At 37.7% G+C, this 16,084-nt stretch overlaps 1 protein-coding gene across 1 annotated transcript in view; it reads right to left on the bottom strand.

Annotated features, from left to right (window-relative positions):
- The window catches only part of ptprz1a (protein tyrosine phosphatase receptor type Z1a), a 96,387-nt gene that overhangs the window by 10,103 nt on the left and 70,200 nt on the right, over window positions 1-16,084 (bottom strand). Inside the window, exons 13-18 of the mRNA XM_046037419.1 lie at window positions 12,250-12,388; window positions 8,678-8,766; window positions 7,798-7,883; window positions 5,935-5,955; window positions 4,301-4,397; window positions 1,813-1,895 (exon numbers count right to left, since the gene is read on the bottom strand). Of these exons, the coding sequence (XP_045893375.1) occupies window positions 1,813-1,895; window positions 4,301-4,397; window positions 5,935-5,955; window positions 7,798-7,883; window positions 8,678-8,766; window positions 12,250-12,388 (515 nt within the window). The remainder of the gene's footprint in view (window positions 1-1,812; window positions 1,896-4,300; window positions 4,398-5,934; window positions 5,956-7,797; window positions 7,884-8,677; window positions 8,767-12,249; window positions 12,389-16,084) is intronic.

The following is a 16,084-nucleotide window of genomic DNA, read 5'->3' as shown; positions in this document are numbered from 1 at the left end:
GCGGTTACACACAAACAAGTCTTTTTAATGATGTTTCAACTTTCATTCAAAAACTCTCACTGTCTGAAAGCACGTTAAGAGTCTACAGCCATGCTAGCAGCTCTGTGAGGCTTCAGGCAGTCCATCCAATAAGATATTTGTGGACTGACCAACAGACCGATATTAGCACCCATAGAGCCATGGCTAATAAAAAGAATGGTCATAATTGAAGCAGAGATATCCTTGCTTTCGCCTGGCATGGATCAAACTCCAAAAATACTGGATTTCCCTGCCTGTCTGTCTTTCAAACTCCACATCTAGCAGCTAAGGTGCCAGACATTTTTTCAGAAGTTGGTGGAGACCAAACCAGAGCTAAGAGGAAAGTGATTATTGGACTTTCTTTCATCAGTTGGACACAAACACGAATCTAAAGGTGTGTCTGCTGGATGTGGAAATAGGCAACACTTCACTAACATGCTACATTTACATGCTAGCCACAACTACTTTATGTGGTGGCAATATGTCTGGGTGGTGCATCTGTCAGCTTATATTTGTCTTTCTGGCCAAACAATATTCTCCTCATCAAGCTCCGAGCTCTTGAAAATGAAATACTTAAGTTCACTGCGTCAAATCTCATTCATGATAATTTTGTGAGCAAGGTTACAGGCCAGGAAACAATGGGAGACTGTTCTATAGAAGTACTCACATTTGAGAACAAATTGCCCAATCATGGAGCTGTAACTGGGTTGAAATCTTAATGCGTTGTCTTAGTTAAAGGGTTTAGAGTTTGTAGTAGAGTTTAGTTTTTTTTTCTCCTGCATGTGCACAAGGATGCACATACGCATAGGTGAGGTGATACGCAGTCCTATCAATGGGTTCACACTATTCCACTGATCTACAGGTGGAGGAAACATGCCAAGATATGCAGCAATGTGCTAGCAAAGGCAGAGAAGAAGGCGGCTTCTTGTTTAAACTATGCCAGTTTTTCTCACTGAGATTAAAATGACCTGGCCCGGGAAGCCGCATTAGCTTGTTGCAGAATTGAAATATCCTAATCCCCAATCATCCTCCAAGGTAAGGATGGATGGGAGGTGGGGAGGGATGTTTGGTAAAGTAAAGAAAAATGGAAGGACAAATATTGCTTGAATTGTACATTGTATCACTTGCATCTGTCCTTCAACAGAAAAACATTTAACAAAAACAAAATTGGCTTTGTGTTGTTTTATGAAGACATTCAACAAATGTGTTCAAGCTCAAGGATTCACACAATGCTTTCTGGTTGGTAACCCTGAACGTAAATAAGTTTTGTTTGTTTAAAAGAAAACTCCAAAGCGCACACACAGCTTTAAGGCCAGCACAGGAAAGAAAGTGTCAAGTTCTCAGCAGAAGGCAGCATTCAATCACTCACTCTAATAGTTAAATAACCTTCACATGACAGCGTGAAGTTGCCTTCATACTGCTGAGACGCAGACAAAAGTGTGAGCTGCAGAGATCCTCAATGTGCTTTTACCAACTTCGTAACCTGTGCGTCAGCTCTCCAGAGAGGCCGTGAAAGTCAGAGAGTTTTTTTGGGTCACCTCTGCCTTTCACAAAACGGCAACATGATGGCAATGAGATTTTAATGTTTTGGTGATAAGCATAATGGAGAGCCATGCGGGTCCCTGCTAACAACAGACTGTCTCATGAATAGTTTCAGAATTCTGCAGAGGATGTACGTAAGGTGGCTCTGAGAAAAATAATATAATTAAAATCTGTTTTGTCTTTGTGTTTTGCAGTAACGCGGCTTGGGGTGAAAATGAGGCGTCAGTATGTGTAGAGATGTGAATTCCTTACGTCCACGTAGTTTGCATTTATGTAATCCCTTGTTTTCCCGTCTTTGTCAACCTGCGGCAAGAGTCGCACCCGGCTGTGATCATCTGAGCGTTAAAGACAAGAAACAGAGCAACACGTCATCAGATCAATGTGGAAACAAGTTGTTTTCTTTTTGAAATAAGTAAGGTCTGTCCACAAATCCCATGAAAAGACCAAAACCTTGTGTGGTCCGTCTCAATACTTTCTAACTTATGTCTGTGGCTCTTAGCTCCAAACCCATTGGTTCCTACTAAAATAAACACCTCGCAAATATATGGTTTCATTTTAAAAAAAGGCTCAGGCATTTCCTAAAGCAGCTGGTCAACAAACATTACTCAAAGAGGAGGAAACAGTGCATCACCCAAGCATTTCTCACGTACACAAAATGCAGTTGGAACATACTCAAGCTGACATCATAGTATATAAATAATATATAGTATTTATATAGCAACTAGACAACCTTTATAATCAAAAAAGATATGGAAATCTCACTTTATGGGAACTTAAGGAAGATACAATTCTTTTAATAATATGTGACAGCCAAATGAGTAAATGTACTTAATAATAATTTAATAACTCTTTCATGCTTCCTTCAAAAACTTTCTTCTTCCTCCTAAATGTAATGGAGACAATAAAAGGGGATGGTTTATGACTGGCGGACAAATCTGCTTTTTGCACAGAATCGTTGTTTTTTTTTTTTAAACAATTATCTTTTATTGCAGTGTACATCAAAGAGGAAAGTTTTTGACTGTTTGATAAGTTATTATAAAGTACATTTACTCATTTGGCAGACACTTTTATCACTGCAAAAAATGTAAAGTAATTGGTCATGGCTGGGATTTGAACCGGGAACCTACTGCATCAAAAATAACTATTTTTCCACTGTACCACTCAATCACACAAGCAAGTAGATTTAATCCACCAGTGATAAACCTTCATATTTTTTGCTGTCTATACATTACATTGCCATTTACTGATTTAGCTGATGTTTGTATTTGATCAGCTCCCAGTCTGTGAGTGGCAGATTCTCCTCCCTCACTACAGTGTGCTGTCACAAGAGTCAACAGAAAATGCAGTATTTCACTCCTCTCAGGGTTAACAAACTCAACAGCAGCTTAGGTTACATTCAACTGAAAATATAAAGACAACATTAATAATTTGGCAATCACACAGAAATAAGGATCATAGTTAGATAGCTAACATTGTTTCACCTACTTATCAAATGGGCAAAAACTTTCCTCTTCCATGTACATTTAGTAATTTTTATCCCCCCCAAAAAGGTTTTTTCTCACGAGTTGGGATCATTAAGATTTTATTGACACACTTGTATTGGTAATCTTTATTGGTTCAGTTCTTTGCTCTCGTCAGTCCTATTCATTACTAAATAATTGCATATATTATTTTAAATTTTTTAAGTTTCTAGAGCAGCAACAGGATTTACAACAGCAAAGTCACTAATATCTCTGTCTGTGCTTATTAAACAGGTGTGTTCGTAAAGTATTAGCTTTTTACTCGCTAAGTTTTTATTGCACCACATACTAACAAGCGTAGTTAAGTTAGTTAGTCAACGTCGGTAATGTCCACTGATCGGCTGGCTGACTTCGCTCCGTGTGTGCAGGCGCACTGCAGACACACAGAGGAGGGGAGAGGCTGCAGGTCGGACGTGTGGAGCCTTGATTGGCTGTGATCGGTACAGCGCATGTGAAACTCAAGAAAGATGATCTCACTCTTTAGATACTTCCACACGCTATACATGTAGTTTACTTTTGTTGTCTTCTATATTAGCTTATGTGCTGGGCCACAGAATGAATGTGTAACTGTATGACTGTTTGAAAACGGGTTAGATAAATGGCCCAATTTGGACATTTTGACTTTGGGGTGTACTGTTTCCAGCGGTTTATGCATTAATGGCTGTGTGATGTGTTATTTTGAGGGGACAGCAAATTTACACTGTTATACAAGCTGCACACTCACTACTTTATATTGTAGTGTCATTTCTTCAGTATTGTCACATGAAAAGGTATAATCAAATATTTACAAAAATGTGAGGGGTGGACTCACTTTTTTGAGATAGTGTACATACTTAACCTTGCGCGCGTATATACATACTCACCTTGCGCATACATACTTATAAATGACAGCAGGCTATGTGTGAGTGTGTGTATGTATGTGCAAGCAAAGTCAAAGTATTACATTTTTCCCTAAGCAGCTTCTCATAGGTTGTGATGTCTGATATTCATCATTTAAACCTCAGCCGACCACAACTGTATGTTATTTACAAACATCAACTTAACCAAAATTCAATCATAATGATCTAAACCTAATCATAACTGCACACTGAGAAATGTGTCACAAAAAAAAAGTTGTCCTTTTAAAGTTACAAAAAAACAGATCTGTCATTTTTTGTAGTGTTGTGAAACTTTCTGTGAACGTATCACATGGTGTGGACTGTACTGAAGTGTGTACTCACAGGCCAGGATGTTGCTGTATCTGTTTTTATTCTTGTTGTCAGGATGGTTGGAGCTGTCAGTCGTCATCGCCATGTCGACTGTGCACGTCTGAACCTCCTAAACACACACAAACAAAGTAAAACTTTAAACCCATACACACCCCTATGTACAGGTGCATCTAAAAAAAATTTGAATATTGTGGAAAAGTGCATTGTTAGAACCTGAACCAGACTGAGAGGTGTTTTGAGTTAATTAGCTCATTAGATCTCTTCTCAGGTTGACATGTCTGTATAATAAATTATATTATCTAAAATTGTCAAAACATTGTCAAAATACTTTTGAGATGCTGGAGTTTTGATTTCCACAAGACCTTTTTTTAAAAAGTCCTGAAATATTTCACTGTATGTGTAATGAATCTAGAATTTGAAAGCTTAACTTTCTGAATTAAATTACAAAAGAAAATGAACTTTTCCACAATTTTTTGAGATGCACCTGTACTTCAGTACAGTTAAATTTCTGGAAACATTCTACATCTCTACTAAAATTACTTGTATACATGTATTTGACAGCTTGTGTAACTGGTTAATTTGAAGATTCAGATATTATATTCCACACAAAATATAATATTACTTGTAAAACATTACTTGTCATCATTTGAAAAATTTCAACACCAATACAACGATAAATTTTTCACATAATTTACTTTGAGAAATATAAATGTGTTTTTATATAAAATATATATTTTCCCCAATTGAACAAAACAAGCTGTTAAATTGTCTGAACACAAGCAGGTACAGTCCCTTCCAAAAGTATTACAGTAAGGCAAATTCCTTTGTTTTTGTTGTTCACTGAAGACTTTTGGGTTTAAAATCAAAAGATGAGTTTGAGACAAGAGTTCAGAATTTCAGCTCTCATTTCCTGATATTCACATCAAAGGAATTTGCCTCACCGTTACCGTCCAATACTTTTGGAGGGGACTGTATACAATAACTAAATAAATATGGATCTAGCAAAGATCTGAAAGGCTTTTTGAGATTTTACTATTATTTAACTTCTAATTAGACTGAAACCATCGGCGTGGATATTTTTAATTGTGATATTTCTACTTAAGTCAATGATTTAATGACTTCTTCCATGGATGTATTAAGAGAATTGGATACAACATAGTGAAGCAGTTTTACTGCTGCCAGTTTGCCTCAGTGGGCATCTGAGGTACTGCAACAACGAAACTACTGCAGCCCAGAAAGCATTTTCCCCACCGTTCATATTTGTACTAAGCATTTTTAAAACAATGGTTTAATATTTGTACATTTTCCCCCAGAGATCAGAAATAATATTCTTTTGTTTCTGTTGTTTTAAGTTTATTGGACTAAGAAGCAAAGCTTGGAAGAGAGAAACCTTTTTTGGCTTATGTGCTAGGTGAGCAACTTTGTAAAGAATGGGCGCCATTTTGAAGTCCTCTATCCATTTCTTATAATTCATCCATGACTCCTTCCACTAGTGTTAAACAGCAACCATGCTTTGAATATCCACAGTTCCACATTGACCAAAACACTTACAAAAAAACAATACAAGACAAAGACAAAAGCACAGCTACGCGTGCAGCAGCGTCCGTCCATCAGTCAATAAAGACGTCAGGAGGAGAGCGTCTTACCTCGTAACTCTCCTTCAGTATCTAATGACGAGGGTGAGGAAGCAGCAGGCAGCAAAGGACGTTTCCGTGACATTACAGTCAACCAAAGAGGTGCAAAAATACAAATTACAAGACGACACAGAAAACGACGACTAATTCATCTCACAGTACAGCTCATGCTACTGCAAACACAAAGGAAGGATCAACCCAAATTAAAACAAACAAGGTTTAGTTCATTAAAAGTTCAAATTCATCTCCAACTGCTTTCTGGGAATTTTAGGGGCTAATAGACCACCTCTGTATTTCAGTATACTTTTGTTATTTTGCTTCCAAACTCAAGTACGTACATTTTCCTTCACGACATTTAAGAGGTAAATATTATTCTTTTACTACATTTAACTGACTGCTGAGGTTACTGTGTCAACTTTTCATGAACTTAAAAAATACATCTTTTAGATATAAGAGTTTTAGACATTCAGCCTGTACAATATTTTCTTTTTGAGGTACCACAATGGGAGAGGTCCCATACGGACTCATGCTACTCAGAGAACTGGAGTTACACATGTTACCAACAACTTGTCCTTATTTTCCTCTTATGTTTTCCTTCAGGGTCTTTTTATAACCCATGTCTTCATATGTCCCATGTGATATTACTTCTCTCCATTTTCTTTCTTTTCTTAGCCAGTATTGTAGCTGAAAATTATTCAATTTATCAATTAGTCATTCGACAGAAAAATTATTCTGCATCAATTTTAACAATTCATTAATATCTAGAAACACGATTCCCCACCACGTCTCCATTCCTTTGTAGCCTTGTTGTGTTTGTGTTGATTTTTCCTTTAGTGGCACTTTTACAGCAAAAAAAGTGGAGCTTTAATTCATGAAGTGATTGATGTCATGTTGCCCTTGATGTCTGAAGTTTGTTGACTGTTTGTTCTGCTGATAGTCAACAGCTGAAATTATGGTGGCATATAAGGGCCATTGTAGATTTAAAAAAAACAACAATAAATTACAGAGCCGGTGGGAGAAGGTAATATATTCCTAATTTAATAATAACACAAGACACAGTCCTCCAGACGAACTCTGACATATATTGCAATTGTAAGTAGGCAGATATGATAGACTGCAACAAAGCCGCTTGAAAGCATGTGTCACATCTTAGTCATTTATAAATGTCCGCAGTCTAACTCTGTTTTTGAACAGAAGTATCTCATAATACCTTAAATCTTATATGTGACAAATGTTATTTTAATATCTGCATACTCTGCTTTTAGAGTACAGAGCTTTTAATAACACAAGACAGTTATTTCTTGCAAATGTATGACTTTAAAATCTTCAAGTTTTCTTCTTGTAAATTTGTCAGTTTTCTTCTCATAAATTTAGCTTTTCAATCTCAAAGAATATCTAAATGTTTTTCCTTGTAAATTTTTGACTCCGTTACCCCCCTGTGCCCGCTCAGTTTTTTAATCTACAATGGCACTTATACGCCGTCGTATAAAAGACACCTGACACGCTGCTGCATGAACACATGAATGAATGAAGGCTCCCACCAACTGATTATTATGTCATTATGTCACGCAATCAATCAGTCAATTGTGAATCCACTGTAAATTATAATAATTATTGTTCTTATTCACAGTGAATTCCTTATAAATTATGATCAGAGAATCTAAAATAAGCACACAATTTTACAGTCAAAGTGAATCCAGTTACTGTTACTGTATGATCACAGCTCGTCATGCAGCATGCAGACAACAACGTGATGACAATCCGACACAAACATACACACCACAGTCACGTTTTAGACAGTAGAGCTATTATATGCAAAAATATTATGTATTTCAATTTCAGTTGGGAAATGGAAAAACAGTCCGGTCTTTGTACCTCAAACTCTTGTCGAAAGCCGTTGGTGTCATGAAGCTGGGCCACGTGTTTGACGAACTCCTTCACTGGGAAAGCAGTCTGCTCGTCTACAAGATAAACAAGAAACAACGATCAACTACCCTGTGGTACTCTGGTGACAACATAAAAGACAGCGTCTTTGATGAAGTTGTAGTACACATTAAAGAGTCTGAATTTATATGGCCTGAGATCATCAAGAGGTAAACTTCTGTGAGCACATTTTTGAAATTTAAGACTTTTTTGCAAAGTGAAGACATCTGAGGGCATAGCAACAAGTAACAACATTTTGGGAAAGACGTATTTGGAACAGGAGGATTTATATATATATATATAAAAGTGATGGAATTTTTTTGAAATATTTTGATTTTTAAAGTAAAGATGAATTTAAGGATATTTTTTTTTTTTTAAATAAAGACATTTTTGGAAAAGGGAAGAATTTTTTGAAAACTGAGAACAATTTTGAAAGAGAGGAGGATTGTCTTTAGTATCAACAAATGTTTGGGAAAAGGGTGGTCTTCACTTATCTAAACAATTGTTGATAATCAAGACAATTTTGGAAAGTAATGATTTATGAAAACATTTTCAAACTTGTGGGGAGAAGAGGGGAACTTTCAGACTTATTTAGAAATCTAGGACATTTTTAGAAAGTGAACATTTGGAAAGCGAGGACATTTAGTCTGGTCCTCACTTAAGGTTACAGGTGTTGGTTAGAGCAAAGAATCTTCAGAGAGAGTAAAACTCTCTCCAGCGCCTATTTACCATGTTTTTGTGGAGTTTTTCCCTCACCTGAATCTAGTTTAAGGACAGAGAGTGATGTATTTTGTACAAATTGTGAAGCCACAAACTTGTTTGTGTGCGTTACCAGATGTTAATGCAGCAGTGGATGGTGCAGCGATGACTCTGGGTGATGAGCTGTCAGCGATGTAGAAGTGAGCCGTCTGAAAACAGGTCCTGAAGACAAAACACATACAGACACACCAGAGTAAACATTTCAAAATAATCTTTAACCATAAAGAGTTCTGTTTGTCATTTGATTTAATAAAGCAGTCACATTTTTGTCCATACATAAAAATATCTGAAAAATGTAGAGAAATAAGTGGATTATTTAAAATTATATATATTTTAGGTGCGACGGAATTTAGGGAAACATTGATTAGTATTTTACATAAATATAGAGACACTAACTGTTATGGGCAACAGAAACAGCGTAATTAAAATAAAGACAAATGTAGAAAACTTGGCTTATCCTAAAAAGAAAATGCAAATACTGAATAAAAAGAGTTTTGTTTGGGGGGGAAACACTCTAATATACTATGCCATGCTTCAGCCTGTACTAAATCAGACCGATACTGGAGAATCAACTGAAAGGCAGAAGACGCTTTTGTTTTCATGTGACTCTGTGTTAGCCCAGATTTTGGAGAATACATCGTAATCTTCCCAAAAACACAGGAAAAAAAGATGTTCTGTTAATCCTCGACAAGTTTTTAAACGGATGAGAACGCCTCTGATGAACCTGCGTTGTCTCGGCCAGAAATGGTCATCAGGGATTATCACAGACAAAAAAACAAAAAAAAACAGCAAAAGGGTTGAGCTCTGAGATTAAAGACGTGTTTTGGAGGAAACATAAACTGTTATTCTCTCAGCGAGTCTGATGAGTGTTTATTTACAGGCAAGACATTTAGACCAGTTCAGCACTAACCTCTTGCTTCTTAAACAGGTTAATTTCTAACGGTTTCCATTTATCAAAAGCTTAGAGCAGCAAATGTGTAAATAATAATTGCTTGAACTGGTTCAGAAGACATTGGACATGTTCAACAGACGGAATAAAGGCCCTTTTACACAGTCTGTCATGAATCTATGGTGTCTTTACTAATATTAACAATCCCTCATATATTTCTTCTTTAGGGTGACGTCTTTGCAGGAAAATAGCGTTTTGGTTTACAGCTGTAAATGTAAAAAGAAAATGTAAAGCTCTGTTAAATAAACCAATGACTACATAAATAAATGGTATAAAAATCTAAAACAACTGACTAGTGAAGGTATTTACACCTGCCGTAACTCGAAAATAAGGTTTTCTAACACAAAAGGACAAGATTAGTGTGCGCCGTTGTAAACATGTTCCAGATGTTCACCATCGTAGACTGTAAGCTTTTAAAATAGTTTGTAATGGGTTTCATCAAAATGAGACAGAAGGCTACTGATACCCAAACAGCTCATACACTAAAGTTAGCTTGGCCATGAGCTAATATCAGTATATTCTGAAAGGTCAGATATGCTGCTGCTTCTTGACATCAAACGTTCAAACAGTCCTTCAGTTAATGTTGGATCTTACCGTTAAAACGCAAAGTTCATTTTCTGACAGATGGTATTTGATGTTGTGACATGTTAGTTTTGATCCCAAGATGTAAATCTGCTGCTGTTCATTGGCCAACTTAGTGCGTTTTACTTGTTTATCTACTGAGACTGAAACTACTTAATCTGATTATATTGATGTAGGCTGTAAGAAGCTCATCAAAAACTTCAACCTATAAAATAGGAAAACAGCTGCTGCTCATTAACAAACACGCTCACACACGGTCTGTTTTCATATTTTCAACCTTTTTTTGGCACCGAACACATTCACTATCTGGATCCTCTTGATGAAGTTTGTCTGCAGATGCGAATAATACAAATTCATCTGAATTTCTTGTGCATTCTGTGGATCTCTCAGCTTGTTGTATACTTGTGAAGTCGACCAAAATCCCTTCAAACTGCTTGACCTCAAATGCACAGCAGCAGTGTCCAAATGAGCACCATGTTGTCAGGAGGGAGTGAAAAAGGACACACCACCAGCAGGATTAGCGCAGTTTGGACTCCTGCCGCTCGCCCTACAAGATGCTGACACGATTCCTTCTGTCCGACATAATCAGGCGGATGTCCTTTTCTATCTCCCGACCCTCTCTTGATGCTCGCAGCACTGCAGCCAAGGTACATCCTTCACAGAGGATCCCCCGCTAATCCCCCCCCCTGCTCCTCAGATTATTATCAGCTTAGCAATGCTCAATCTTGGAGATACAACAACAAGCAGAGTGCAAAACAAGAACAATATGTTGAGTCTCCGGCACGGCAGAAAAATAAGACAAAGTATTTGCACTGGCTTTGACAGCGTGTCCTTGATCAGATTTTTGAAGTTGGTTATTTCACGGTCTGAGTGGACAGCATGGTTTTTTTCCTACTGCACTAGCCAAAGATGTTTCCAGCACAGGAAGAAAATAGACTTTTAGTTTTATGCCCTAAATAGCCGGAAAAAAATAACTTTTAAACTATTTTCAAAGAAACTTTTATTTGCTACAAATCCAGTATTTGATATGGCTCAATACAAAAAAAACAGCATCTCTCAAGGTCTTCAAGAGGAATCAAAAACACTGCTGTCAAGCAAGCGGCGGCGAAAGGCTTCACCGAGTCTGCCAGCATCTGCATCAACAACATAACACTGGAGGTATTGTTTGTGAAGGAGCTGCTGCGTAGTTGTAGCCCCCTTTATGTTACACACACAGAGAATGTACACAAATATTTAAAATTTAAATAAAAAGAAAATCTATACATGCAGTTACCTTTATACATATATTTTACAAAAGTAATGGTATGGTGATACCAGCATAAGGAAGGATGAGAGGGAGTTCAGGAGGGAAGAAGCTACTGCAGTGTGAGGGAGTTCAGGAGGGAAGAAGCTTTTGGATTGCTTGCCAGATGGCAGCAGGGTGAAAAGGCTGTGGCTGTGGCGAGTAGGATCTTTTAGTATCCTCTGAAGTCTGCACTTCACCAACATCACTGATGCTCTGGGCGATTTTAATCACCCGCTGCAGAGCCCTCCTGTCCTGGGCCGTGCAGATCCCATGCTCATACCTGCCAACACTCCCATTTTCCCAGGTTTCTCCTGTATTTTAAGGTCATCTTCCAGTGCCCTCACGTTTTGTTGTTTCTCCGGGGAAACCCGTGTAATTTGCAAGGCCACCAAACTATTAATTAACTAAATTAAAAATATTGATACATGGATCCAAGTTCTGGATGTTTGTCTGATGTCACACCTAGGTTGCCAGAACGTCTAAGAAACAAAATACACACACTACATACAATTCAACCCCTCCGTTACCGAAACCTGGCGTCCCACAACACAATCTCCTGTATTTTGAAATCCAAATGTTGGCAGGTATGCATGTCAGTTTGTGCATGTTCCCAGTCAGGATGCTTACTATTGCTCTAATGTAAAAGTTAACAAGAACTTGGTACGGGAAGTTTCCTTAAGAAATGCAGCAGTTTCTGAGATATCTTTCCCAAACAACAGTTTCAGAGGACAACAATGTGTTTCTGTCAGAGAGTTGTGGACTTATTCTGCCCGCAAATGGACAAAACAATCAAATAAATGTAGATTCAAAAAACACATGCAGTACTGACCTCCAGTAGATGAGGATACTGATGAGGACAATCAAGCCGACGACAGTTAGGGTGGAGATGACGGCCAGAGGAACCACAGCCTTCCTCTCTCTTTCCCTGATAGAACCAACTCTCGACTCATGGCTGCTGTTACTGGCATCTGGAGAGCAAAAACAAGAGGATAGAGATTAAAGATACTGCACAGTGAGAAAAGAAGTCAGAGCCATCACCTGTCGCATTCTAGAGGATTACTATTTTTGTGTTTGTGTTGAGGATAAGCTGCTCTGGTTATAGAAATGTAATTAAACCTTTCTTGGCATAGTCTAAGACACAGCTTCTAACCTGTCTTCTCTGATTTACCTCTACAGCCATGTTAGAGTAATTAAAGGACCCTTTTATCAACACCTAATTTTTTGATAGGTTATTTGGAATTGCAGACATTTACTTGTGGCTTTTCACAGTTTTCCCATTACAAAACTATTTCAACTGCTTCTCAACTTAATGGGAAAAACCAAATATGAAATTCTACAAAAATCTGAATGTTAGTGACGTCTTTTTCTGTCCATTCCTGACCTTGACATTAATGATGTTTGTGACATTTCTAACATGATTACCGATTAATACTGATCTTACTAGGCTGCCGTATGTTTGGAGACACTACAACAAAAGCGTCTTGGAGAAAATAACATTTATAGTATAAACCCAGATTGCTAATACTTGCCCCTTCTCATATTTTTTCCCCCTCAAAATGCCCATACATATCCTCTGCCCTCTTAACGTGTCACATTCTGTATCGCAATTTTGTGGAAGTCCCAACAACAGGAATCCAACCAACGTATAAGAAATTAAACCACATGAGAAGTAACAGGACGACCTAAGATGACTCAGGTTTATTTCAATCGATAAGCTAATTTCTGCCTCCAGAGCCTTAGCCTCCTCCAAAATTCTCAGATGTCTAATAACTACTTCAGCAAGAAACATGAACTGTATTTACAACAGCCCAGCACTGAAACACGGTGTACCACCATTCACATTCACCCACCTACAGACCAAAACACTACAACTCATCACATTCAAATCACCTGCCAAACTACTTGAAAGAAACAAGTAGACGCACAAAGGCTGATAATCAAAAGTCCATCAAAGATCAAGCCAGAACACGATCATCAAACTGCACACAAAGCTGAACTAGAGTCAATCAAGCAGCATAATTGTAACTTGGAATAAAAGGAGAACCTGGCTGAACCTGACCTCACTGAACTGTTGCTGCTGAATCCTCCCATTATTGTCCGATAACCAGTCAGGAAAAAAAACTAGTATGGATTAAACTTGATTGTGAGGCTGTTTGTCATTTTACCTCCTTTGCACACACGGACTCAGTTCAGCTGTGAACAGCTGGGTCAGCCCTGTTGACTAGTTCATAAAGAGCCTGTTCACTTTCTACTCTGTGCACCCTTAGAGTAAAACCCATTCATTCAATCATCCATCCAACAGATCTTTGTCTGCCGCTCAAAAAGCCTGGACACACAGGCGATGATAATGGACAAAGAAAAGAAAAGGTCTGGACAGAAGATGGAAAAGGTTATTCATTTCGGTGCAGACACTGATGAGACATAGTGACTCAAAGGAGATTTGATGAGACTTAAGGAAACGAAGCCTCCTATTCAAAGTTCTCACTGAAAAGATATTTAATATAAACTATGAAGTTGACCTACATGGCGAAGGTTGAGTTCTGTTACTGTACATCTGGCTGTTAGGAGCACGGTACACATGAAAGGTAGGACTTTTATTTTAAGAGAACATGTCAGTGTTTTTGTCTGTTTTAACCCAAAATAATATCAGTTTTTAGATTAATTTCCACCTTCCAGGCAGCTATTTGGTTTCATTAATTTCTAAGAAAAGTCAATTTTATTTATACTATTTTTACTAAAATTACATTTTTTAATTTGCAACATACATATGACAACCTCCATCCGAAGATTCAGATAAGAATTTAAGACTTTAAAGGGCTGGACACATTTCCCCATGCTTTTGTGTCTATATGACTAATTGGGACAACATTTTTTAAATTGGTATTGAGAAAGTGCGCTGCAGCTGGCAGCAGTGAAACAGTGCTGCAACGTAATCCTTATGGGCAACTGCGCACAGTCAAAGTAAATAAATATTACGGAAAGGATCCTGATAGAGACAGTCCTTTTTTTTTTTTTTAAAGAGCAAGATCATTTTTGGTTAACCAGAAACAGTCACTATATTGCTATTGTCAAAGCCACCTGACAAAAAATGACTGTAGCGCGTGCGTTCGTTCAATAGGAGACCAATTTTAAAAATGTTGCCCAAATAAGTCACATAAAAACAGGAAAATAGGGTTGAAAAATTCTTAACTTAAAGAGACTTGAACTTGCTGTAGATTGACAGAATCAAAGTGAATGACTCACAATCTATCTCTCATGTGGTATCACTCAAGCCTCAGTCCTTGGTCCTTTTCTATTTTCCATTTATATGCTCCCGCTAGGCTAAATTATTCAGAACTACAATATCTCATTTCACTGTTACGCAGATGACATGCAGCTGTACCTCCTCATTCAACACAATGACCAGATTTGACCCACGACCCTTACTATAAGTCTGGATGATACTAAAGGATGGATGGCTAATAATCAAAACAGAGATCATAATGTTCTGCCTTCCAAAGCCCTCCAACGCCGTTGCCCAGTCCCTCAACTAGTAATCCAATCACACCAGACCCCTATGCAAAAAACCTTGGAAAAAAATTGAACAATACACTGAAATTTGATAGACAGGTAAACACAGTGAAATCTAACTTCTTCCAGCACAGAATCCTATCCAAGATCAGAATATTATCATCATCTTAATAATTAGAAAAAGTCTTCCATGCTCAAATATCCTCAGGACATGATTATTGCAACTCCCTGTACTTTGGTATCAACCAGGCCTCCTTCCCCCCTTACAAATGGTACAGAATGCTGCAGCCAGACAAAAACAAGAGACCATATTACATCTATACTGCCATCTTTGCACTGACTTCCTGTTCGTTATCGAAAATGAATTTATTTCAGTACCTATGTTTTCTATCTATCTATCTATATATATATTTTTCCCCATGTCACTGGAAAACCAAAATGTGTAAGACAAAACAACAAGCAAACACATGTTTCTTATATATCAAACAAACTGAAAACTCAAGAGTGTCCTTGAATACACAAAGAGTATTCAAAGTAGTACAATGCAACTTAAAAGTAACTACACAAAAAATAAAGGCAGCTTTTGCTTGACTGTGATGGACTATCTATCTGCAGCAAGTTTTGAGTGTCTGGAAGTTGAGTTTCATGTAATTAACTGTAAATGAGAAATTAAAAGTAAGGAAGAAAATTAGACTACAAACTGATAACTTGTAGTTAATGATGCAAGGCAGAACCAACTCAAGATATGGTTCTACCTTTCCCAGATTATTCCAAGTCTAAAAACGTATACCTTACCTTATACCTTACCTAGAAAGTGGTCAGCAGTACTGTTAAGTACTTTGTTACGTGATGAGGTGCAACATGCAAAACTATGCAAACCACAACCACGATTAGAAACTAGACACTGTTAAATCTTAAATGAAAGATATCGTTTTGTGGGGGGGGGGGGGGGGGGGGGGGGGGGGGTTTAAGTCATTTTTGAGACTGTAGTGTAGTCAGAGACAGTATAGATGGGGCTGATGTTAGAACCAGTTGAAGTTTTAAACAGCTCTGCCGCTCTCTGGTGGCCATGACGGGTACCATTTGGGAAGACAATACCTCTGACACTGCCAGGCACCGATTAATCATGTGTCATTTGGACAGATTTTCCAAGG

The sequence above is a fragment of the Micropterus dolomieu genome, linkage group LG22 (genome assembly GCF_021292245.1).
Source record: "Micropterus dolomieu isolate WLL.071019.BEF.003 ecotype Adirondacks linkage group LG22, ASM2129224v1, whole genome shotgun sequence".
In the NCBI taxonomy this organism is placed as follows: Eukaryota; Metazoa; Chordata; class Actinopteri; order Centrarchiformes; family Centrarchidae; genus Micropterus; species Micropterus dolomieu.
This window is presented reverse-complemented; position numbering and strand designations above follow the sequence as displayed.